Here is a 26,203-nt window from a genome sequence, read left to right as displayed (position 1 = left end):
AAGAAAAAGATCCAAGAGTAAGAGTCCCAGCAGGACAAGAAGGAGATCTACCAGACATAATGGGTCTTCCCAGACCACAAACTCAAATGCTGCAGACCCTGCATGATCTAGAGGTCCCAAAATCTCAAATCCTCCACCCTTTGCAGTCCTTGCAGAATTCCATGGTCACTGCTCCCTACATCCCAAAACACACCATGTGGCATCATGGGCTGCATCCTTACCCCTGCAACGCCACGCTGGGGGACAGCAAGGGAAACAGCTTCACATACAGTGACCTGTGAGGACCACAGTTGCTATACGTGTAGCCACAACAGATTGCATTTGTGCAAATGGACAGAAATGTTTACTCCCTTTTCAATTTTAAAGTTCCACTCAGAGGCGCCGACTCCGTGGGTGCCCTGGGACTGGAGCACCCACAGGGAAAAATTGGTGGGTGCTCTGCACCTACTGCCAGCTCCCTGACCCTCACCCCATTTCACCTCCGCCTCCTCCCCGAGCGCACTGCCACGTCCTGCTTCTCCCCTCTCCCTCCCAGCGCTTGTGCCATGAAACAGCTGTTTCACGCGGCAAGGGCTGGGAGGGAGGGGGCGGGGGTGAACACGGAGCACTCGGGGAAGAGGCGGGGCTAGGGCGAGGATTTGGGGAGGGGTCCAATAGGGGAAGGGAGGGGGCGGAGATGGGGCAGGGCCAGTGGGGCGTGAGCACCCACCAGCACCAAGGAAAGTTGGCGCCTGTGCTTCCACTCTCTTAATTTAAGCAAAAATAACCACACTATGTTGAATTTTATTTTGCGCATTGTTTTTCCCACTCAAAGTTCTATTTTTGAAGAATCAAATGATCTTTATTCGTTCACAACAAATATTGCAGAATGTATAGCTGAAGTGAAAGCACACAGTACTTGTAGACATACAGCAACCATCGTTTAATTCACAGGTTCAGGAAAATACCCAGTCATTTGTATACTGCTTGCTGTTCGTTTTTACACTCCAGCAGAGAACACTCTTGTGGCTGACCGTTAAAGTGCTCCTTCAAAGTCTCCCATACCTGCATAGCTCCAAATTGTCTCTTGTAATAGCCCTTGTTTCTGGCTGTTCAAATTCAGCAGAAAGCTGCTCCACTTCTGCCCTCCATCCCGGCACCAGCTTTTTCTCTTTTGCCTCACAGATATTATGCAGCTATAACCATTGGGATATTTTGCTCACCAAGATCCAGCCTGGTGAGCACACACCACCAGTGTCCCTTTCAATCTAACAAAAGCACATTCCAGGGCTTTGGCAACCTTTAATCATATAATATCAGGAGTGGAAGAGACCTCAGGAGGTCATCTAGTCCAACACCCTGCTCAAAGCAGGACCAAACTCCAACTAAATCAGCCCAGCCAGGGATTTGTCAACCTGGGCCTTAAAAATCTCTAAGGATGGAAATTCTACCACCTTCCTAGGTAACCCATTCCAGTGCTTCACCACCCTTCTAGTGAAATAGTTTTTCCTAATATCCAACCTAGACCTCCCCCACTGCAACTTGAGACCATTGCTTCTTGTTCTGTCATCTGCCACCACTGAGAACAGCCTAGCTCCATCTCTTTGGAACCCTCCAGAGTATCTACCTAGCTTAGTGTCATCTGCAAACTTGCTGAGGGTGCAATCCATCCCATCATCCAGATCGTTAATAAAGATGTTGAACAAAACTGGCCCTAGGACTGACCCCTGGGGCACTTCACTTGATACCGGCTGCCAACTAGACGTTGAGTTGTTGATCACTACCTGTTGAGCCAGACGATCTAGTCAGCTTTCTATCCACCTTATAGTCCATTCATCCAATCCATACTACTTTAACTTGCTGACAAGAATACTGTGGGAGACCGTATCAAAAGCTTGCTAAAGTCAAGGAATATCATGTCCACTGGTTTCCCCATATTCACAGAGCCAGTTATCTCATCATAGAAGGTAATCAGGTTGGTCGGGCATGACTTGTCCTTGATGAATTCATGTTGACTGTTTCTGACCACCTTCCTCTCCTCCAAGTGCTTCAAAATGGATTGCTTGAGGACCTGCTCCATGATATTTCTGGGGATTGAGGTGAGGCTGACCCGTCTGTAGTTCCCTGGATTCTCCTTCTTCCCCTTTTTAAAGATGGGCACTATATTTGCCTTTTTCCGATCATCCAGGACCTCCCCCGATGGCTACAAGTTTCCGAAGATAGTGGCCAATGGCCATCTACCGCCCCATCTCAGTTCAGGAGCCTCACTGCAGAAAATCCATCCACTGTATCCTGCAAATTGCTGAGAGTCACAGACCTGCGTAGCAGGAGATGATTAAGGGCCCTATACACTTGCATAGTGCGGTTTGTTGTCATGCCTAGTGAGGTTTGTTGTCATGCATTTTCCAGCTCCAAACTGATTTCCCACAGACTGAGAGCAATCCAGCGATGCAAGCTTCCAATGCAGCTCTCATTCTGCTGTTCCTGCACTGGGGCAAGCTCAGCACACAGATCCAGGAACATGGCCGTTCGCATCCGAAAGTTTTGTAGCCACTGCTTGTCACCCCAACCCTGCGTTACGATACAAGCACTGACCGGTGGAATTGCTTCTCGAGTCCAGATCAAGTCATTTCTCTCCCAGAACACATTGCAAAAATTTCCCAAAAGGCATTGTGCCACATGATGGTGCATGACACACTGAGATACATATCCCTGATGCACTGCACTTTGCATCAAAACAAGCACTCCGACACAGCATAAGAACGGCCATACTGGGTCAGACGATCTAGCCCAGTATCCTGTCTTCCAACAGTGATCAATGTCAGGTGCCCCAGAGGGAATGAACAGAACAGGTAATCAAGTGATTCATCCCCTGTCGCCCATTCCCAGCTTCTGGCAAACAAGAGGCCAGGGACACCATCCTTGCCCACCCTGGCTAATAGCTATTGATGGACCTATCCTCCATGAACTTATCTAGTTCTTTTTTGAAGCACAAGCAGCCACATATGCACGTGCCCAAGCGATATACAAACTTAACTTGCCCCAATCCAAGTTTGTAGTGTAGATATGGCCAAAGTATTCTGAACACACTTCAGAAGTGCTATGGATTGGTCTCTCTCTCTAAGGGGCTCGGCATTTGTTAAAGTGTGTGTGCCAGGTAACCTCCCTCACTTTTTTAAAAACCTCTCCTTAAAATTAATTTCCTACACTAACCCCTGCCAGTAAAAATGCTGTCACTGGATTGCTGTCATTGGCCTTTTACTTCCAAAAATCATCAAAAGTTAGAATCAACCTCTGGCATCTTCCAGTGCTTTGTATTGCCAATCTATTTAAACTATAAATATCTTTACAGAACACTGAAGTAGGCAGTTCTTTTTTTTCCCTATGTCTTATGCAGTGATGAGAACAATTCCAGAATTTAATAATTATGTTAAATTTACTTTTCAATATATTGCACAACATTTAAATATTTTCTCACGGAGTCACTCAAACATTTAACAGCATTTGTTTCTATTTCAATGATTGGTGAAGGACTTGACTTACCCTATGTTTTTCTTTAATTTTCTTCCTGTATGCTTCTTTGTCAAATTTGTCCTCTTCCTGTAATCTTTCCTTTGCTTTATTTAGGTTGATGCCACCAGAATCATCTTCCTTCTCTTCACTGTCCACACTGGATTTTTGTGCGGGTGGCCACTCCTGAACTAACTGGATTATATAAGACAATAAAAATGTTTAGAGCCATTTTCCTGCATCCAATGCTAAAATGTATTTCATTACTAATCAAATAAGTAGCCATATACTAATTATTTTTGCTAGACTAAACAAAAAAGCTGTTTGCAGAGGATTATATATTAAGAACATAAGAATTGTCATACTGGGTGAGACCAATTGTCCATGGGGCCCAGTATTCTGTCTTTCAACAGCAACCAGTGCCGGATGTGTCAGAGGGAATGAACACATCAGGGCAATTATTGAGTGAGCCTTCCCGTTGTTGACTCCCACCTTCCGGTAGCCAGAGGTTTAGGGACACCCAGAGCATGTGGTTGCATCCCTGACCATCTTGGTTAATAGCCATTGATGAACTATCCTCTGTGAACTTACCTACATCTTTTTTTAATCCAGTTATACCTTTGATCTTCACAACATCCCCTGGCAACGAGTTCCACAGGTTGACTGTACACTGTCTGAAGTATGTACTTCCTTATGTTTGTTTTAAACCTGTTACCTATTAATTTCATTGGGAAACCCCTGGGTCTTGTGTTATGTGATGGGGTAAACAACACTATATTTATACACAACAAACAAAAATAGGCATTTTAACTTTTTATAGGGTTTACATTAATTAAAAATGAATAGCTCTTCAAAATAAACTGTCCATTAAACCATGCTTTTAATGCTTTCCTTTGAAATCTGTTTGGATATCTGCTTTTTACTCTCTGCCTAATAAGACAAATATGCTATAGACATTTTTAGTCATTTTGTTAGAAAAAAGTTGTTTTCAAGAAAATACTTTAGATTGCTAATATGATTAAATGGAAATTACATTTACATCAATTTTAAGAAACAGTATTTTTCACATTTCCCAGGCTTCTCTTCATAAGGACCTCACATCCTTTGCTCTGCAAGCAATCTCAATTCCCTGAACAGTCCACATGTACATGTACTATACTGACCTTCAAATATACTATTGTGTTTGAATATACAGTAATAGCTTGAATGTAGTTCCCATCTTTGGAAAAATTTATATGGGATCTGAAAGCTAAGTCTGACTCTCCACATGCAACGTCTTCTGTTGATCTCCCTCTGTGAAAGATGCAGGGAGGCCAAACCCAGTAGTGTCTCCTCATTGTGAGAAACAAGATGTTTGGGTTCTTTGGTTACAGCAGATCTCCCACCATTTCCTTCACTTTAATGTGAAACCGTGAGATGCTCAAATATTAATTGGGACAAAGGCCAGGTGAAATAAAAAACTGTTACCTACCTTTTGTAACTGCTGTTCTTCAAGATGTGTTGCTCATATCCATTCCATTCTAGGTGTGTGCGTGCCCACGTGCACAGTTGTTGGAGATTTTTGCATTAGCGGTATCCATAGGGTCAGTTGTGGTACCCTCTGGAATGCTGTGCTCATGCGTTGGTATATTAGGCGCCGTCAGTTCCTTCTTGGGAGCAACTCCGACAGAGAGGCAGGAGGGTGGGTAATGGAACAGATAGGAGCAACACATCTGAAAGAACAACAGTTATGCAAGGTAGGCAACCGTTTTTCTTCTTCGAGTGCTTGCTCATATCAATTCCATTCTAGGTGACTCACAAGAAGCATTCCTGGAGGTGGGCTCGGAGTTCAAGGTCGTGTGAGTTGCAACACTGCTCTACCGAAGGCAGCATCGTCTTGGGCTTGCTGGGTAAGCACACAGTGAGACGTGAACGTGTGAACGGATGACCAGGGAGCGGCCCTGAAGATATCTTCAATTGGCACTTGAGCCAGGAAGGCCGCCGAGGAGACTTGCACCCTAGTCAAATGAGCGGTTACAATCGCCAGAGGCACTTTCGCCTGATCATAGCAAAAGAGGTGCAGGTGGTGATCCAGGATGAAATTCTCTGAGTGGACACCAGAGAGCCTTTCATCCTGTCTGCCACCGTGATGAGCAGCTGCCTTGACTTATGGAACAGCCTGGTCCTTTCAATTTAAAAGGCTAGCACTGTCCTCATGTCCAAAGAGTGTCATCTACTCTCCTCCTCAGACTTATGAGGCTTCGGGAAGAAGACAGGCAAGAATATGTCCTGGCTCGTGTGAAATTGCAAAACCACCTCGGGCAGGAAAGCTGGTTGCAGTCGCAGCTGGACCTTGGCCTTGAAAAACACTGTATAGGGAGCTCCAAGGTAAGTGCCCTAATCTCAGAGACCCTACGGGCAGATGTTATTGCCACCAGGAATACCACCTTCCAGGAGAGTAGAAGGCGGCAACAGGAAGCCAATGGCTCAAATGGGGCCCCATGAGCTGTGGCAGCACTAGATTCAGGTCCCAAGGAGGGACAAGGTCCTGGACATGAGGATAGAGTCGCTCCAGACCCTTCGAGAACCAGACCATCACGTCGTGAACAAAGACCAACTTGCCCTGGACTGGAGGATGAAAGGCTGATATAGCGGCCAAACGGACCTTAACTGATGAAAGGGACAAGCCCTGGAACTTAAGATATAGAAGGTAGTCAAGAGTTGACTGCAGTGAGGCCTGTTTAGGCCTAATACCCTGATCTGATGCCCAGCACGTGAACCATTTCCATTTGGCTAGGCAGGTTTCCCTGGTAGAGGGCTTCCTGCTGCCCAACCGGACCTGCTGGACACAGACCGAGCACTCCTGCTCTTCCGCATTTAAGCATGCAGCAGCCAAGCCGTCAGGTGCAGTGCCGCCAGATTCAGGTGCAGAAGACCACTGTGGTTCTGGGACAGCAGATCTGGCCAGAGAGGGAGCTGCAGCGGGGCTGCCACCTAGAAGTCCAGCAGCGTGCCAAACCAGTGCTGGCAAGACCAAGCCGGGGCTATTGGGATTACCTTCACTTTGTCCTATTTCATCTTCTTGAGGACTCTGGATTATTGTCACCAGGGGGAAAGCATACATAAGAGCCCCCAACCATGTGAATGAGGTGGTGTCTGACAGGGAGCCTCTGTCAAACCACCAAAACGTGTGGCATTTCCTATTCTGATGAGTCACAAACAAATACAACCTGGGGACTTCCCCACCTTTGGGGGAATCACGCTGATCGCCTCGGGATGGAGTGACCATTCGTGGCACGACGAGAAGGTTCTGCTGAGGCGATCTACCAATACATTCCTGGTCCCCAGGAGGTGCCCGGCCATGAGATGAATGGCATGCTGCACACAGAAGTCCCAGAGTCAGACAGCTTCTTGGCAAAGGGCCAACAACTTGGCTCCGCCTTACTTGTTGATATAAAACATCGCAGCGGTGTTGTCCATCAGGACTTGTACCACCTTGTCCTTCAAGCGGGACTGGAAAGCCTAGCCAGCCAAATGAACCACTCTGAGCTCCCTGACATTTATGTGGAGGGAGCAACCATCCCACAACCAGCAGCCTTGTGTGCTGAGCTTGCCCAAGTGCGCTCCCCAGCCCAGGTCCGAGGCACCAGAAACCAGGGACAGCGATGGCGATGGCGCCATGAAGGGAACCCCCTCAACACCAATTCAGGGTCCAACCACCATTTAAGTGATACCCGGATGTGGTCCGGCACTCTGACTACCAGGTTTAGCTCGTGTCTGTTGGGCATGTAGACCAATGTTAGCCATGCTTGCAGCAGCCGGAGATGGAGCTGAGCATGACGGATCACGTACGTACAAGCTGCATTGTGGCCTAACAACCTCAGGCAGGTGTGGGCAGTGGTAAGCGGGTGGCCCCTTATATGGGAGATCAAGCCCAACATGGCCTGGAAACGGGCCTCCGGAAGGAAGGCTCTGAATGGCATGGAGTCAAGAACCGCCCCATGAACTCTATCCGTTGCACTGGTATGAGGGACGATTTCTTTTTGTTTACTAATAGACCAAGGTCACGACAGGTAGAACACACCAGATCGACACTCCTCTGCACTTGATCCCGCGATCTGCCCTTGATGAGCCAATCATTGAGATAAGGAAAGACCTGGACCCCTTGATGTCTCAGGTAAGTGGCTACCAGAGCCATGCATTTTGTGACTACCCGCAGGGCCGATGAGAGACCAAAGCGCATCACTGTGAATTGGAAATGACGCTGTCCCACCATAAAACGGAGAAACCATCTGTGTCCTTGGAAGATGGAAATGTGAAAATAAGTGTCTTTCAATTCGACAGCAGCATACCAGTCTCCCGGATCCAAGGAGGGAATGATGGAGGCCAAGGAGACCATGAGGAACTTCAACTTTTTGAGATATTTGTTGAGTTGCCACAGGTACAGAATGGGTCTTAGGCCCCCTTTTGCTTTCACCATTAGAAAATAGTGGGAGTAGAACCCTTTGCCCCTCATTTCCCAAGGGAACTCCTCCACTGCCCCCAACTGAAGGAGCTTGTTGACCTCCTGAACTACGAGTTGCTCGTGAGAAGGGTCCATGAAGAGGGACAGGGAAGGGGGGGCATGGCCGAGAATTGCTGGGTGTAGCCCAGAGATACAATTTCTAGCACCCAACGGTCCAAGGTGACTAGGCTGAATGGTAGGGACGAAGACAGCTGAGGAATGAATGAGGTGAATCCAAGGGAGTTGACTGGGGCATCACTATCAAGCGCACCCTCAAAACGAGCACTTCTGGCCCCCATGATCTTTTGCCAGGCCAGGTTGCGCAGGTCAGCAGGAGGAGGAAGGGCAGTGACAACAAAAACTCATGTCCCTATCCCATCTCCTTGCAGACCCCTGTCGAGGTTGCCAAGGCCTTGGCTGCGGGGCAGCCAGAACTGCTTCCTCACCGACTGAGGCGCATGCAGACCCAGCAAGTGGAGGGTGGCCTGAATGTCCTTTAGTTCATGCAGCCTTGCATCTGTCTGCTCTGCAAAGAATCTAACGCCATCAAACCGGAGGTCCTGGATTGAGGACTGCATCTCCTGGGACAAGCATGCGGTCTGACACCAAGAACTGTGCCTCATGACCACTGCTGAAGCGATCACCCAGTCCACCGAATCAACTGCGTCCCACACAATTTGGAGGGAGCAGCGTGCTGCTGTGGTACGCTCCTCAACAAGGGACCCTTGTTGGGTGGGTGTACAAGTATTCGAACCCCTTGGCTAGGATGAAATACTTCTTTTCAGCCCTCTTGGAGGTGGGTGGGATTGAGGATAGGGTTTGCCAGAGGGCTTTGGCAACCTTTAATCATATAATATCAGGTTTGGAAGAGACCTCAGGAGGTCATCTAGTCCAACCCCAACTAAATTATCCCAGCCAGGGCTTTGTCAAGCCTGACCTTAAAAACCTCTAAGGATGGAGATTTCACCAACTCCCTAGGTAACCCATTCCAGTGTTTCACCACCCTCCTAGTGAAATAGTTTTTCCTAATATCCAACCTAGGCCTCCCCCCACTGCAATTTGAGACCATTGTTTCTTGTTCTGTCATCTGCCACCACTGAGAACAGCCTAGTTCCATCCTCTTTGGAAGCCACCTTCAGATAGTTGAACGCTGCTATCAAATCCCCGCCCCCCCCCCCCACTCTTCTCTTCTTCAGATTAAATAAGTCCAGTTCCTCAGCCTCTCCTCGTAAGTCATGTGCCCCAGCCTCCTAATAATTTTCATTGCCTAGGAGAGTCTGCTGGACTCTCTCCAATTTGTCCACATCCCTTCTGTAGTGGGGGGCCCAAAACTGGACGCAATATTCCAGATGTGGCCTCACCAGTGCTGAATAGAGGGGAATAATCACTTCCTTCAATCTACTGGAAATACTCCTACTAATGCAACCCAATATGCCGTTAGCCTTCTTGGCAAAAAGGGCACACTGCTGACTCATATCCAGCTTCTCGTCTACTGTAATCCCCAGGTCCTTTTCTGCAGAACTGCCGTTAGCCAGTCAGTCCCCAGCCTGTAGCAATGCATGGGATTCTTCCTTCCTAAGTGCAGGACTCTGCACTTGTCCTTGTTGAACCTCATCAGATGTCTTTTGGCCCAATCCTCCAATTTGTCTAGGTCACTCTGGACCCTAACTCTACCCTCCAGCATATCTACCTTTCCCCCCAGCTTAGTGTCAGCCGCAGACTTGCTGAGGGTACAATACATCCCATCATCTAGATCATTAATGATAATCTTTAGGACCCCATTGTGCACCGGAAGCGCAACACATCCGGGGGTTGATGCGGAGAGGACATTAAAGAAGTTATCCGATTGCTCTACCATCTCTTCCACCTCTAGGCCTAAGTTTGTGACCACCCTCTGGAGCAGGGCTTGGTGCTCCTCAAAATCATCCAGTGGGATAGCGTGAGAGGGCCCCACAACAGCCTCATCTAGAGTGGATGAGGACAACTGGACGACCAGGGGAGGACCCGGGGCTTCATCTGCCATTGGCAAAGGAGGTTTTGGGGTGGGCACTCACTCCTCCATCCTGGCATCCAACTGCGCTTTGCGCACTGATTCTGTGAAGGGATGAACTCCTTTTCCGTGCCAGAGGAATCCCCTTCCAGTGACCACGGTGGGGCTGTCTACGTCTGAGTCTGGCGGCTAACTGTGCCCATGGGTGAATGTTGCCTAGAATAAGGGGATCGGTGCCGGGAGCGGGCAGATTGGACCACGTTGGGGAACGTTCCCACAGGCTGGAGACGATTGGTGGGAGGATGACCGGTGCCGGCCATACGGTGACAGACGCCTCCCTCCAGGCAAACCTCTTCTAGAGGGTGGAGACTGGGAGTGGGCTGCCTGAAAGGGTCCTTTGCCCAATGCCCCTTGGTCTTTCTTGCTCGGTTCCGGGTCACACTTCTTCGATTTCTTCTTGGACACCAGCGAAGGGGAGCGGTGCTGGGTAGAACTTGGTGCCGGGGGTGCGCTACACACAGAGGCCGAAGTACTGGGAGTCGCGTCTGGCTGGGAAGGCTCCGAGGCCGGGCGGAGAGCAGCCTCCATGAGGAGGGCCATCAAATGGATCTCGTTCTCCTTCTGTGTCCTGGGACGAAAGTTCTTACAGATGCAACACTTTTCTTTTACATGCAATTCCCCCAAGCACTTTAGGCAGCTGCTATGGGGGTCATTAACAGGCACAGACCTGTCACAGTCACTGTAGGGCTTAAAACCTGGAAACTGGTGCATGCCCCACCTGGGGCAAAGTCCCCGCTGGGACCCTAACTTACTAACTACAGTGCTTAACAACTACTTCACTAGCTAACTACCGTCAACAAAACTACAAAGCAGTAAAGCATGAAGTGAAGAAAAAAACATTAACCACTTGCTAGGCAAGGGGAAGGCGCTCCGACCAACTGTCACAGGTGGTAAGAAGCAACTGAGAGGGTGTAGGACTGGCAGTGCCTAATATACTGACACATGAGCGCGGCACCCCAGAGGGCGCCATAGCCGACCCTACAGATACTGCTCAGGCAAAAATCTCCGACAACTGTGCATGGGGGCGCACAACCACCTAGAAAGGAATTGACATGAGCAAGCACTGGAAGAAGAACTTGTATGTAAGCAAGTAGGTGGGAGTATGCTTGTTGTTGCGACATGTTGTAACAGACTACAGAGAATGCCAGATGTAAAGTTTTCTACTAGTTATTCTTCCAGACTGCATTAGTAGTGTTGAAGGGCCAAATGTGACTTCCAGGCAGAACGTTGATTACCCATGACTTATGGGCTTGGCTTCAATGCATTATTTTGATCTTGAGTTTCAGAGATTTAAGCCAAGGGTTCAGAAGTATTTAAAAAAATCTTGTAAACATCTGTTCACACGTCAAGCAACCTTCTTTTGGAGTAGCCTTTCAAAAATGTAGTTCTTGTGGATGGGGGTGGGAGGGTTTCTTTAAATGAAAGAGTGGATATATGTGGAGAAAATTTATGACACTCCAATATATTTTGCAAAAAAATGGGAAAACAAGTTCAGAATTTTGATCTGCTGTCAGGCAAGGAGAAAGAGGATCATTTACTAATACTCTGTGCTGCATCCTCCTGGACCTTCATACCCAGAAATAAAACCAATTGCAATGTATTCCCTGTTGTAAAATTGAATTCATTTGTGTACAATATTCAGAACACACGTCTTAAAAGAGTTTTATTTTACTAAAGAGAAATATATTAAGTAGCACAGTAAAACTTCAGCGTGGTTTCATTAGAGCCCACCAGAATGTTGGAATAACTTCTACAGATGCAAAGTTTATATTTCTATAAATATCTCCAAAACCTGTTCTCTGTTGTGCTGCTGTTCAAACTATAATCCCCGTGCTCATTTTTAGTCTCTGTCCTTGTTGCTTTATGGTTCACTGCTCTGGATCACATGAAACACTTATCTACCCACCAGCTAAATTTGAATGCTTTGTTCCTCCTCATACTTACAAGTACCAGTTTGGGGGTTCAAAAGAAATGAATCCCTTTCTCAAATTTTGGTATCCAAGATTGTGTTTTTAAAAACACAACCAGGTCTAATTACCTCTATGCATTATGAACTGACTTACTAAAGAACTGTAATTCATTGGCCAGATTTTAAGACAGCTTTGTGTAACTGCATCTTTAAAAATGTATGTCCAATTAGGCATATATATATGAACTGGCCAGTTAAATGCACAACTGACTACTTGTGTATGCAATTACACCCAATTTACACATGCAATGGTGGTAACTGCATGCACAAATGTCTGGAAATTAAGGCTTGTATCTTTAAAGCCATGATTAATCTTTTCCAGTAGCTTTCCCCTATGAGACTTCCTTAAGAGTTATTATAAGAATAGCATTTCTATTTCATATTCTGAACACAGTGCAACTGCAGTCATGATCATCCCTCACATAAATTCATGAACAAATCTTAATACATTGTCGTAATTATACAAACTGACAGACCAGCATCTATGATTCAGAATGCAAGAGAAATATTTTAAAGCACTTGCTAAAAAATTAAAGCAGAGAATTTCTATCAGCTACTACACACACTACACTATACCCCCTCAGCATTCACTTTTTGTTCCAAAACAGCATTAAAGCAGCAGCATGTTTAAATTATTTAAAAAGGCATTTAGATTTCAGCTTAATTTAAACAATTTTCATATTTTCCCTTTGAAAACCCCTTACAAACACACACAATTTATCTTTACTAAAATGTGTATATGGATGGAATCGCATGCTCTTTTGATTCACTACAGTATCTTATAAATCCAAGTGAATGCACTGAGCCTAATTTACTACTGGTGTAACTCTACTAACCAGGCGTTTTGTCCATTATGTACCATAGCTGTCTAAAGGGCCTAGTTTTAATATGTTTCTTGGAGAAGTAAATACTTTAAAAATTACTGAGGGAATTTTTCCATATCTGAAATTAGTTATCGTTTTGAACAGACTGCTTCTATTAGTGAGGCCATCCTTAAAAGCTTTCGAATTTTGATAACTAAGTAATATTACCACAGTATTCCCAATGTTCAGCATACCGTGGGAATGTTATTTAGTTACAAAGGCAACTGAGAAATTTTAAAAGTAATCACTATATTTAGTTTACATCCCATTAACTGATGAAACTGCTCTAATACAAAAGCTACCTTTTATCTCAACACAGAAAACAGAAAACCAAAGCAAACTTCTGATGTTTCTGAAATCATATGTTAGAGAGATTTAATATTTAAGCAGCACTGAGGTTTGCTTGTTTGGGTTACAACCAAACAGTACTGGAGGGGCTAGCACTATACAGCAGTTCACTTCTATATAAAAATGAATACATTTTTCCAAATGGTGTTAGGATAGCCAATTAAATTACTAGAGTTCAATGCACAGCTATCTCCCCCCTATTTGGTATATAAGCTTGGCACCTTCTTTACTCAGATGACATATGAAAGCTACAAATACTGGACATTTGAGAGAAAAATAGGGACACATCTTTTAATTCCACTGCCATACAAGGGATTGGTAGAACTTTTTCAAGTGATAGCATTGGGATTTGACAGATCTTCCTTAAAAAACACCAGAGACTTTCTCTTCTGCAGTTGGGAGGGCCAGATTTCCAAAAGAACCCAAGAGCCTGCATTTAAACATCGGAATATATGAAAAGTGTTCAGTATACATCTGCTCCTATTGTTCTCAGTACAATTAGATTTAAATGGGAGCTGAGCTGTTTTGCAAATCTAGCTTCAATTATGAGCAGAAAGTACTTTTGAAAATCTGGGCCAAACTGAATAACTAGGGTTTTTTGGGTTTTTTGTGGTTTATTAATTTCATTTTCAGGGTTTGTTTGGTTTTTTAAGCAATTTGAGTTTTATGTGGATGTCCAAAAATATGTTTTTTGCAGGGCTCTCTCTGTATTATATAATATTACGCATACTACTCACAATAGTAGTATATACTGTAAAAGGTGTAATCTCTTTGTAACGTACCCTAGTATGCTTTAACGTAGTACTGTTTCAAACAGTCCTATATTAAAACACACTAGGGAACCTTTAGTGCACACCAGCAGGGTCTCCATGGACCAATTAATGTACAACATGTTAGCGTACTTCAGAATTCACACCACTGTTGCAAGCATTACTGCTCCATCTAGACAAGTCCTCAGAAACAAGTAACTATTTCCAATGTTTTTTCCAGTGGTTTATTGGATAAACACAATTTTTTAAATTGAGGGTGTTTTATTAATGTTTCCCAGTTAAAACCTAAAATCAGAAGCGCTGTCTATGACTCAGTTTGAAGTATATTTGTTTTCACAGAAAATATAAATTCAGCTACTACCAGTGTCTGCTGTGTATTTTGAACTGATCTTACCTCCCCATCTTCAGTAAAGACAATTTTTGTGTTGACTTTAAATTTCCTCTTCAATATTTTTTTGGCTTCTTTGGTTTTAGTAGCTTTCTTCTTCAATTTTGAATTCGAGGTATTCTGTATTTTAAAAAAGCAGATGGGAGAGAACATGGTTACTTTTTGTCAGAGAAGACTACACTAGGATTTGAACTTTAACTTCTGTTTATGGTATTAAGTAAAAAGCTATTTGCCAAAATATACACACTATAGGTGAGTTTTAGAATAGGATGACTAATATAAACAAGGCTAAGGTACTTTTGCATAGATGCAACTGCTTGAATCAGGTCATATAATAAAAAACAAGTATCTTTAGAGTGTTCTAAGTAACTTACATCCTATTGGCATCAGACAACCTGGACCCTCCAAGTCACACTCACTTGTTGGTGCTGTGAGATAGACTCCCTTCTCACTGCCTATATATGGCAACAGCCAATGCACAATCTAGATACAGACTGAGATATCACTGGCTAAAGCCACTGGCTTCCCTCATCAGCATGACTAGCCAGACAATAGTTGGGTTGACATGGAGGGCCTGAGCAACTTCTTCCTCTCTCTCATGACAGGAAAGCCGCAAACAACAACTGCTGCTTCTACAGCTACTACCTTACATTGACTGGTACCATGACCTTGGTGTTACACTCAAGTCCACCTACTTCTGCAGCATTCACCACGGGTCTGCTTGTGCGCACTTTGCAGTAGTTCAGGTACCTGAAGGGATGAGTAGACCCGATGGTTCTGGATGCCACCCACAGCGCTGCTCCCCCCAATCATGTGGGACAAATGGCTATCAAGGAACTCTCCAGCTCCACAACCCTTCCCTCCTGCGCTCCAACCACAGTATGTAAGAAGTGGATGAACATATGCATGGGAGCGTTCAGATGAGAGAAAGAGTGTGGAGATTTAGTATTAAACAGCATTTATGTTTGCAGTTCCAACCCCTGCAGCATCTAGCTGCCATATTAGATTCATCCCATTTAACAGAGAGCTTTTTGAGTGCAACAGAAAATTCCAAGGACACCAGTGAAACGAAAACTAGAACATTAGAAACAGTAAAATCCATCCACACGTCCCAACATGTTCTCCCATGACTACCATGGAATGAGCAGCGCTGTCTAGAAAAAGTAACAATACAGTCAATCAGCACAAACCCTGACCATCTATTTTATGCTATACCCATGTTTTCTGTCTGTTGTGCTTTAGATTTGTGAACTGATAAAACAACTACATTGCAGAAGTTGTTGGAAGAAAGGGAAGCGATAGGTTTTGACCAACAGGTAGGGAATAGCGGGGACTTTCAGAATCTTGAGTAGTTTGGACTGGTGAAATAAGCACATTATCCTATGTTTCTGCTAAAGTGATCAACAGTGAAATAGTTAATGTTGACTATTGTAGCGGGGTGGTTACCCGCTCTAGCCTTGACTGGGCTGAGGCCAGCTCGGGGAGAGGACCGGGGCTGTGGGGAAAAGCCCAGCAGGATTAAGGGAGCAGCTGCAGCTGTGGTCAGCTCAATCAGGCCCAGCTGGCCCCTATAAAAGGCTGTGAGCCAGGAGCCCAGTCAGTCTCCCTCTGCCTATAAGAGGGAAAAGGGCTTTGCTGCAAGGTGCCGAGCAGGACACCTAGATTGGAGCAGGGCTCGTGTCAAGGTTCCTCCCCCACTCTGAACTCTAGGGTACAGATGTGGGGACCTGCATGAAAAACCTCCTAAGCTTATCTTTACCAGCTTAGGTCAAAACTTCCCCAAGGTACAAAATATTCCACCCTTTGTCCTTGGATTGGCCGCTACCACCACCATACAAATACTGGTTACTGGAGAAGAGCTGTTTGGACACGTCTTTCCCCCCAAAATACTTCCCAAAACCTTGCACCCCACTTTCTGGACAAGGTTTGGTAAAACGCCTCACCAATTTGCCTAGGTGACTACAGACCCAGACCCTTGGATCTTAAGAACAATGAACAATCCTCCCAACACTTGCACCCCCCCTTTCCAGGGAAATGTTGGATAAAAAGCCTCACCAATTTGCCTAGGTGACCACAGACCCAAACCCTTGGATCTGAGAACAATAAAAAAAAAAAAGCATTCAGTTTTCTTACAGGAAGACTTTTAATAGAAATAGAAGTAAATAGAAATAAAGAAATCTCCCCTGTAAAATCAGGATGGTAGATACCTTACAGGGTAATTAGATTCAAAACACAGAGAACCCCTCTAGGCAAAATCTTAAGTTACAAAAAAGATACACAGACAGAAATAGTTATTCTATTCAGCACAATTCTTTTTCAGCCATTTAAAGAAATCATAATCTAACACGTACCTAGCTAGATTACTTACTAAAAGTTCTAAGACTCCATTCCTGGTCTATCCCCGGCAAAGACAGAATATAGACAGACACACAGACCCTTTGTTTCTCTCCCTCCTCCCAGCTTTTGAAAGTATCTTGTCTCCTCATTGGTCATTTTGGTCAGGTGCCAGCGAGGTTACCTTTAGCTTCTTAACCCTTTACAGGTGAGAGGAGCTTTCCCCTGGCCAGGAGGGATTTCAAAGGGGTTTACCCTTCCCTTTATATTTATGACAGCTCAGGAATGGCCAGAGGAGCTGGGAGCTCCGGCCTGGAGAGCCTCAGGCTGCAGGTCTGACTACAGGCTGAATAGGTGCAGGGTTGCAGAGAGGCAGCCCATGGGTAGGCGGAAGCAGCAGGTCCAAAACCCCCTTGCCTGTGATGAGTGGCATATACACTGCAGTCTGCCCCCGATACAAGGGGCTAAGAGGGGACTTGCAGTAGCCCAGACTGAGGCGAGGTGGGGTTAGGGGGTGGGGGTTCCCCTGGGTGGGGAGACCCAGAACCTGAGAGTGTGGGGCTACTGCCAGGGGGGCAGTAAAGAGAAAGGGGCACCGGCTCCTGGGAGGGACACAGGGGCCGGTGGTAAGGCAGATCACCAGCCTGCAGAGGGCGCTCTACCAGCAGGAGGCAGCGCAGGGGTGAGTCCAAACCTTTACAACTATTAAGATTGCTGTTTCAATTTCACAGGTAATCTGCTCCCATCCAGCAGGAAGGATTACATGGGCATAGAATCACATAAGATGTGAGGTCCAGACCTCAGTAATTTTGAGGGTGTTTTTAAATACAAAAGACATATTATTCGGGTATCAAGTGACACAGAATACTTGTCCGATACAATTGCCAGCAGAGCAGTCATCTTATGGCAAAATGGATCACTAAGACTCACTAGGAAGTATACATACATATCATTCATCATCCCTGAAAAACCAGTGTCCTGAAAGTGGGGATTGTCTGCAAACTGGTATCAATATTTGACAAGAGCGAGAAAAGGAGTCGCATAAATCTGAAGGAAACAATGGTTAGGAGAACCTGACATTTTTAGTTATGTAATATACTGCACTTACTGTACTACATTAAATATAAAGGGAAATGCAAAAATTCACTGGAGAAAGTAAATCTTCCTCAAGGTCAGTACACTAATACACTGAAAATAATGCACCATAAAATAAAAAATGACAACCTTAGCAAAACGGGAGGAAAAATGGTTTATGACAGGCTAATGTACTGTATTATCAGATGGCAACCACATCTATTATGACAACTAGTAACTGCAGCAGCAGCAGTATTGAAAAGCTGTGCTGTCACCTACTTTTGTTGTGTTATGTAGCAATTACTAACCTGTCTTATACTCCTTTCCCTAACAGCTGAGCAAGGTGTGTCTTCCCTCAATCTCATCACTTGCCCTACAAATGCAATGTGTTTCAGGCTCCGCACAAGCATAATTCTACATAGGTGCTGGAACTAGGGATGCTGCAGGTGCTATTGCACCCCCTGGCTTGAAGTGGTTTCCATCATACAAAGGGTTTACAGTTTGGTTCAATGGCTGTCAGCACCCCCACTATACAAATTGTTCCAGTACCCCGTAATTCTATTTATCTTTATCTTAAAGGGGAAGCCATAGGCTGGAACTCAAGTATCAGCCTATATACATTCCACCACAAGACTATATGGAGAAGCAAGACGATTTGTCCTCACAGATTGTCAAATGTGCCTGCTACATAGGGCGTTTCTGGGCTCTCTCCTAGTTATCCTTCACGAGTTCTTTGCTGTTCTATATTCTGTCAGTGGACAGAAACCGCCATCCTCTTCTCTTCTGGTTTGTGGCACTTGTAAGCAAACATGAAAGCACTTTTGAATTTGTAATTCACACTAACAATCAAAGCCACAAAGTGAGCCACTGTATTTTTGTTAAACTAACCTGAAAAGCATTAGTTTGCTGCAGAAGATTTCCTACTTTATCCAGCTTTTCTTGATGCAGCAAAGAAAACCACGTAAGCAATACAATAATAGGAAACCTTTGGATGAACTACTTAAAGATGTATCTACTTCAAGCTGCTAAAACACTAATTTCTCTAAAACGCTATTTTTACTTTAACATTTTATATAGTAATTTTACTATTTTTCTGCTTTCCATATTAACTGTTACTTTTATTTGCTAATTATTTTTACATTTATTTTCCTATGTGACTGAACATATTTCAGAATAGATGCAAGTTATTTGATTTTGTAAAATTAAATTTTTGAATCTGTGAGGTGTGGTTTAGCTGCCCGATTGCTAAGATCAGGGGGGGAAATGTTTTCTCTAGCCCACAAGCTTCACTGCTAGAACATAGCTTCCAATGGGTCTTTTCAGCATGCATTGTGCTGCAATCCTTTTTTCATTTGTGCGACAGACTTTAAGAAGTGAGGGTACGTTTATACGGTATCCAGTATTGAGAGTCTTACAGAGGTATGCCAAGAAAAAAAAAAAGGCTACATTTTTTATACAGTGCAGAGTTAGAAAATTTGACAAAGTTTCAATAAGTGATTCTTGTAACTTTATTGTGGTAAATGCAGTGCTAGTGAAAGATGCCAGATTAACAGACCCTAGAGACTAACATCCTATTTATCCACAAAACAGATTAGCACGAGCTTCCCCACACTACTTTTATTCTTATACCATACTCATCATTATGGCATGAGGCAGACAGAACATTTCAGAGGTAAGAGGGTAGCTAGCTCTCAAAAGCCCATTTCAATCCTTAGTCACAGGTGGTATTAACTGGCACCATGCAGCAACGTGGGAATTGAATTATAGCCAACCTATTCAAAGAGTATAGCAGATAGAACACTGGAGAGACTCAGAAGACCTGGGTTCTAGCCTGAACTCTGCCACTGCTGTGCTGAGTGACCCTGGGCAAGTCACTTCATCTCTGTGCTTTGGTTTTCCCATTTGTAAAATGAGGATGAACCTGTCTTTCTTTGCAAAGTGCTTTGATATATTCTGATAAGTATTCATTACAGCAGCCTGCCCACGGAGCCAGGTTAGGAGGCAGAGTGGGGTGGGGCACACAGGGCTGCTAAGGGGTCACAGACTGGGGCTCAGAAGGGCTAGTCATAGGCGGGGGGGGAGGGAGGACAGACTGGGTCCTAGGCTCAGGAGCTAGTGGGGTGACAGCATTGAGCCGGGGCTGAATGGGAGGGGGCTCCAGGGCCACATGGGATCGGGGGATTCAAGGACACATGGGCAGATGTGCCTGACTGAATGGGAGAGGCTCGGGGACAGCCAGAGTCTGCATGGGGGAAGCTCCCCAACTCCCTAACAATCCCTCCTCCCTTCCCCTCAAGAAACTATTCCATACTTCTCCCACCCACACCCAACCACCATACATATTCACTCCCAGGCTCCTTCCCTCTGCTCCTCCGTTACCCCTGACTCTCCCAAGCCTTTGCACTGTTTCTGAGGGGTACAGGAAATATGTTTCTGTATTGTAATGTAAAGGAATTACTCAAAGTTCTGTATTAATATGCCTAGTAAGAAATCTATTTATCAAAAAACACTTCCTGAATATTTTTTTTGCGGGGGGGGGGGGGGGTCGGGAGAGGGGGGTCCTGTATTGTTAGACATACTTGCTAACAGGTATTTTGAAAAAAAATTACCAAAATAATTGAAATTGAAGTGATTAAATTGTGTTATTTTGACAAATAAAATATGCAGAATTTTAAAATATTGTGCGCAGAACTTTTAATTTTTTGGTGCGGAATTCCCCCAAGAGTAATTATTGCACTCTCTCTAGCTTCAAACTGATAGCCTACAAGCAAGAGGCTTATCCATTACCAGTGAGCTGAGCCATTAAGTTCATTCCCACCCCTTTAAGTATGTTTATTTTTAAGTGCAAGTGCATATTTATATATGTTAAGATAGCATATTAAAAGCTATATTTGCAACAATATAATTGCATGTTTCTCTATGTATCTTTTTAATAGAACAGATAGTATTGAGTCAAATGTTCATTAAAACACATTATAGACAAGAAAGGAAATGTAAATTGAGAGGAAAAAATGCCACAGCATCTCAACTATTATCGTGACTAGGTTTATGTAATTGCAGTACTACAAACTAGAGCTTCCTGCAACACTACAGAACCTAACTACAAGTTTTGGGTTTGGGTCAGAAAACAACGCAGTCTTCTTGGGCTCAGGTCAGGTCGCCTCTGATGACCCTCGACTGCCTAAGGGGTCATTGCAGTGGTGGCAGTGGCTGTGCGCCATGTTCCTACTGCCACCTTGCTGCCCTGTGCACGCTGCAAAGAGTGTATGCCAAGGAGTTGCAGTGCCTCACTCTGCAGCACATCTAGTACAGCAACGGGTGGTATCCAGTGAGAAGGGCACACCGCAAACCACTCAGCCCTGTCTGGCTCAGGTCAGGGGGGCTTGGGATGGGCTTAAAAATTAGGCCTGGGCAAACCCTCTAATATAAACTCTAAAACATTCCATATCAGAGCATGGCCAAGTAATGTCCGCCAACAACACAGAAAGACAAGAGAAAAGAATTACATCAAGTAGTAAAGGGATCCTATGAACTAAACCAATAAGCCTTCAAACAAGAACAGACTATGTCTTTGGGGGGTATGAGCACACGCTCTGAAATTGTTATTACATTATGAGATAAAGGAAAAACAGTAAAGAACAAAATGTGCAAAAATCTCACCTCACTAGAAGACTGCATGGTTTATAGTATCAACAACAGAAAATGGGAAGCAACTAAGCACCATCTTCTTAGGAAAAAAGAGACACTGTTCTTCAGTAAGCTACAGACGTAGCATGGTCCATGGAATGAGCTAGGAACATCTATGTTCTACTTCCCGTCACTAATATGAAAATCTTCAGGATGAAGTGCACCAAGTTTGGCACCCAAAATTACAACCAGATCCTATTTTCAGACATGCTTAGTATCCAAGACTGCAATTTACCTTAAAGAAAGGGGCAGGTACTCAGCACCTTTGGAAATGCAGGCCCCTAAAACCTCCCGGTCTCTGTGTTTCCATGTATGAGGTGGGGGTGATTGTTCAATGACCTTACAGGTGTGTGGCAAGAATTAGAATCTTTAAAATACTACAGAGTTACTAAGTATTGGAAGGTAGATTCAAATTAGAATTTCTTTAACAAAATTCTATAAAATGCAGACAGTTACAGAACTAGATTATTTATCGGCAGCCTAAATTTTATTTTTTCTTACACATGTACATGCCAGATGTTTTTTGCTGGATTATTCAATAGTTTAAAATTAAAATTAGATTTTTAAAAGCACAAAAAGTAGGAAATTAAGGAATCCTGTTATATAATCATGAAGTTAAACTATACTGTAGATATTCAAAGTCTTTAGTTTTCTCATGAAAAAAAATCTAGTTCTTAACTTTGAGAGATCTGTTGGAAAGATATATTGAATTTGGAAAAGGTTCAGAAAAGGGCAACAAAAATGATGAGGGGTATGGAACAGCTTCCATATGAGGACAGATTAATAAGATTGGGACTTTTCAGCTTGGAAAAGAGACGACTAAGGGGGGATATGATAGATCTATAAAACTATGACTGGTGTGGAGAAAGTAAATAAGAAAGTGTTATTTATTCCTTCTCATAACACAAGAACATGGGGTCACCAAATGAAATTAATAGGCAGAAGGTTTAAAACAAATAAAAGGAAGTATTTCTTCACGTAATGCATAGTCAACCTGTGCAACTCTTTGCCAAAGAATGTTGTGAAGGCCAAGGCTATAGCAGGGTTCAAAAAAGAATCTAGATAAATTCATGGCGGATAGGTCCATCAATGGCTATTAGCCAGAATGGGCAGGGATGGTGTCCCTAGCCTCTGTTTGCCAGAAGCTGGTAATGGATGACAGGGGATGGATCACTTGATGACTACCTGTTCTGTTCATTCCCTCTGGGGTACCTGGCATTGGCCACTGTCGGAAGACAGAACACTGGGCTAGATGGACCTTTGGTCTGACCCCGTATGGCCGTTCTGATGTTCTTATGTGTTTTCTACACCAAACCCCAGGCAAAGGACGAGGTTTCTGAACAAAGATATCCCCAGGCTTTTAGAGACCAAATTTAATCACCCTTAAAAATACAATTTTTATTGAGAAAATATTCCATAAGCAAGATATCTCAGAATTTCCACTCTTTTTAAACCATCATATTGCCGTTGGAACTTCTGTGGCAGAGCCAATACAGAGCATCTGTAATATTGTAGCCAAGGAAGTTCTACACAATCAGTAGCTTAGGATTCCCAAAGACATTCATTTAAAAACCACCACCACAATAGCTACTGATTGCGTAGAACTTCCTTGGCTACAATATTACAGATGCTCTACATTGGCTCTGCCGCAGAAATTCCCATGGCAGTATGATAATCAATGGAGGATACTGTAGAAGTGAGAGCACCAGTATTTTTTTTTTTTTTTACTGTTTAATGGTCAGAACACAAATTCCAGTTGCTTGTTCACATTTCAATAAAATCCTGGAGCGCCAAGACCAGACTCAGTGAACAATTCCCAATTTATCTACTTGGGTACATACTTTTATGGCCTCATCAATTTAGTGTCAGACCACCTACAGTCCCTTCCTGTACCTTTGCTTCAGATTTGAAGTTTTGATTGCTACAAAACTGCCAAGTGTGGGCACTGAAAAATCAATTTTCATCTTTTGTTCCAACTCACTTAATGCCAAGTCATTGGGTAAGGCAATGTTTACAGCCTGTTAATCTGTAAAAATGAGCATAGTGTCTTCACCACAGCAGCTGTCCAATGCCAGGCTAAGTTGTCATGATGGAGTAATCACTTCTATGTCATGTTAGGTATAAAATGTGCTATTGCTTTCCTGCAGTCTTGGGATTTTTCCTCCATATTCCTGGGAAGAAAGGTCATGAACTCTCATTTTTCAGAAGCCACATAACATTACTATTTCATATTATTTTCACCCAGCATTCAACAGCAACTGCTGCTGAAGAACTTAAAATGGATTTGGTATTCAACTTCACACACTTGTTTTTATATTTCTCCAAGATGTTATCCAGTGAGAGCTAAGATATCCCCATACTGAATATCACACTGCAGTTTAACTCTTCTGTCTAAGCTGTATATAGTTCTCACAACTCCTTCCCTCCTAGAAACTGCCACAGTCTCTCCAAAGAAAGTCTTCAAATCACAGGAACAGGCACAGGGTGTCTTCATCTTTGTGCCTTGTAAAGCATCCACACATTGTTGGTTCTAAACTAATCGACATTATAGTTCCCTGGCTCTCAGGAGAGACTTCCATCAGAGGTATTTGAGAGTCCACGTCCTTCAACCACTTGGCTGTGCCTTCTCTATCAAGCCTGAAACAGTTTAATTCCCACTCAGTCCCCACGGAACTGCAAGAACAAAACCATTTACTAGCCAGTTTCCCTCTTCCCTTATTCTGTGCTGGAGAAGGAAGAATATGGCTGAGTTCCCAGCCCTTTTCTACTGATTCCCATAGACAAAAGCAGCAGTGAGACGCAGCTTGGCCACTCCTCACATCCCTGTCTCGAGCTCACAGCGAGAAGCAACGCAATCAAACTTCAAAGCCCAGTCCCCCAAACCTCAGTGGGAGTACAAGCAAAGGAGAGCTTGGGTAGCCAATACCCTCTGCTCCTCTCCCAACAACTCTGTGAAAGGCAGACCAGACGACTGGTGGTGAGCCGCTTGCAGCAGCCATCATGTCTCATCCATCTTGCCTCCACTTCTGCACTTTTCTGTACTCTCCTGCCCCATTTGGTAATGGAAATCTGGCCTCAATATCAAGTTGGCTCCATAGTCCCAGGTCCTCCCCTGGCTGCTCTGCCCTGTCTGACAAGGCATGGCCAGAAGTTTTTCTGTAGAGGAAGTGGAACCAGGGTTTGAAAATGCTCCAAACCTTCATCTCCAGGCTTTAAAAAACAACAACAACGGTTTGTTTTGTTTTGAAATGGTGCTCACCTCATTTAAGATACAGCTTTTATTTCCATTTTCAGGTTATGTGCTTTTAAAAACAACTTAAGCAAGAATCTGAAATCTGTAGCTGCTAACCTAGAAACTTGCTAGGTATCAGTGCTCTGTAAGGTATGCAGCAGTGATTAGCCTTTACTTGAACATTTGTGAAGATGAGGATCCAGCCAGATTTGTATTCAAAAGACGAACAGCAGCGTTCATGTACCGCTCTATTTGCTACAGTACAAACTTTGAAAAGCATCAGTCAAATATTAAGGCTGACATGATCCTGAATTTTGCAAATGATTGCTCAGTTTGAAAACTCTGCTTTTCTAAGCTAGTATCATGGAAAACTCCAGCAGAGATGCGGATATGGCACAATCAAGGGTATTTCAATAATTCTACACCAAGCACATATAAATCCTAAGGAACTTACTTGCAACCAAACTAGTCAATATGTGCATTGCCTAGATCTGAGATCAACCAATGTTTCACTGTAAAGAAACTTATTCTTATAAGAGACAACAAATATACCTCTTGTACCTTTCTAAAAGATTACAACAATCACCATCAGCTAATACATGAAACTTCTGAGGGGTAACAGCTTTTCATAACTTCTGGGTCTATACTAAATATTGACAATCACTTGGTACGCAAAGAGCTAGAGATCAGCAGTTGACCAAATTATTCCCTAGATTTAGATCATTCCTTAGAACACAGAAATCCATGGAAACACTAGAATATGGGAGAACCCTGGACTGGGAGACAACTGTATTGTGGTAACTACCTGTTTTGATTGTTTTTTTTGTTTATTTGAGGGAAGGGTGTTTTCTTCAAGTAGTGGTGGGTCAAAGAGCTAAAGCTTGAAACTAACTTTCCTTAAAGCTTACGAGTGTTTGGATGCAGAAGTCTGGTTAGTGCTCATCACTTAATTTAATACACAGGGTATTAATGTCAGTAAAACAGATGGAATTAAGCTAGGTGGTGCTGATAAGAACCAAACTCAAAAGATGAAGATCCCAGCATTTTAACTCATAACACACTTGTTGTCTTTTCCATTTAACAATATGGCCTATTAGCTGTAAGTTCTAGTTAAATGAAAGGAATTTTCTGTAACAGGTTTATTCTATGAACTTGTCTCTGCTGTTTCATGAAATATTTTGGTTAAATGCAGACGAGTTACATTCATCTTGTTTATTTCAAAAAGATCAATTTTTTTCTTTATACTTAGCATATTTTAGCGGAGAGAGGCAGAAAGAGGAGCCACCGGATGGATCAGAAAAGAGAATTATATGATCTCTCTCAAGACACTGGTTCAAATCCAGCTGAGGTAATTAAGGCTAAAAGTTTTTATCTGACAAGCTATTTAATGACCTATGCAAAAATACGGTAGTCTTATTTCCTTTTTTCGTAGGCATCACAAAATGTTTGAATGTTTACAAAATTTAAATTTTGAATATAATTTTCTGCAGAAAGTAAATACTATTAGCTCTTGAAT

The 26,203-nt window shown here is 43.7% G+C and overlaps 1 protein-coding gene across 1 annotated transcript in view; it reads right to left on the bottom strand.

Moving 5' to 3' along the window:
• DDX10 (DEAD-box helicase 10) overlaps nt 1-26,203 on the bottom strand; it is a 336,928-nt gene that overhangs the window by 119,374 nt on the left and 191,351 nt on the right. Inside the window, exons 14-15 of the mRNA XM_074957670.1 lie at nt 14,367-14,480; nt 3,523-3,684 (exon numbers count right to left, since the gene is read on the bottom strand). Of these exons, the coding sequence (XP_074813771.1) occupies nt 3,523-3,684; nt 14,367-14,480 (276 nt within the window). The remainder of the gene's footprint in view (nt 1-3,522; nt 3,685-14,366; nt 14,481-26,203) is intronic.

This window comes from Natator depressus, chromosome 1 (genome assembly GCF_965152275.1).
Source record: "Natator depressus isolate rNatDep1 chromosome 1, rNatDep2.hap1, whole genome shotgun sequence".
NCBI classification, from domain to species: Eukaryota; Metazoa; Chordata; order Testudines; family Cheloniidae; genus Natator; species Natator depressus.
The sequence above is the reverse complement of the archived record's forward strand: the minus strand, read 5'-3'. Positions and strand labels throughout refer to the sequence as shown.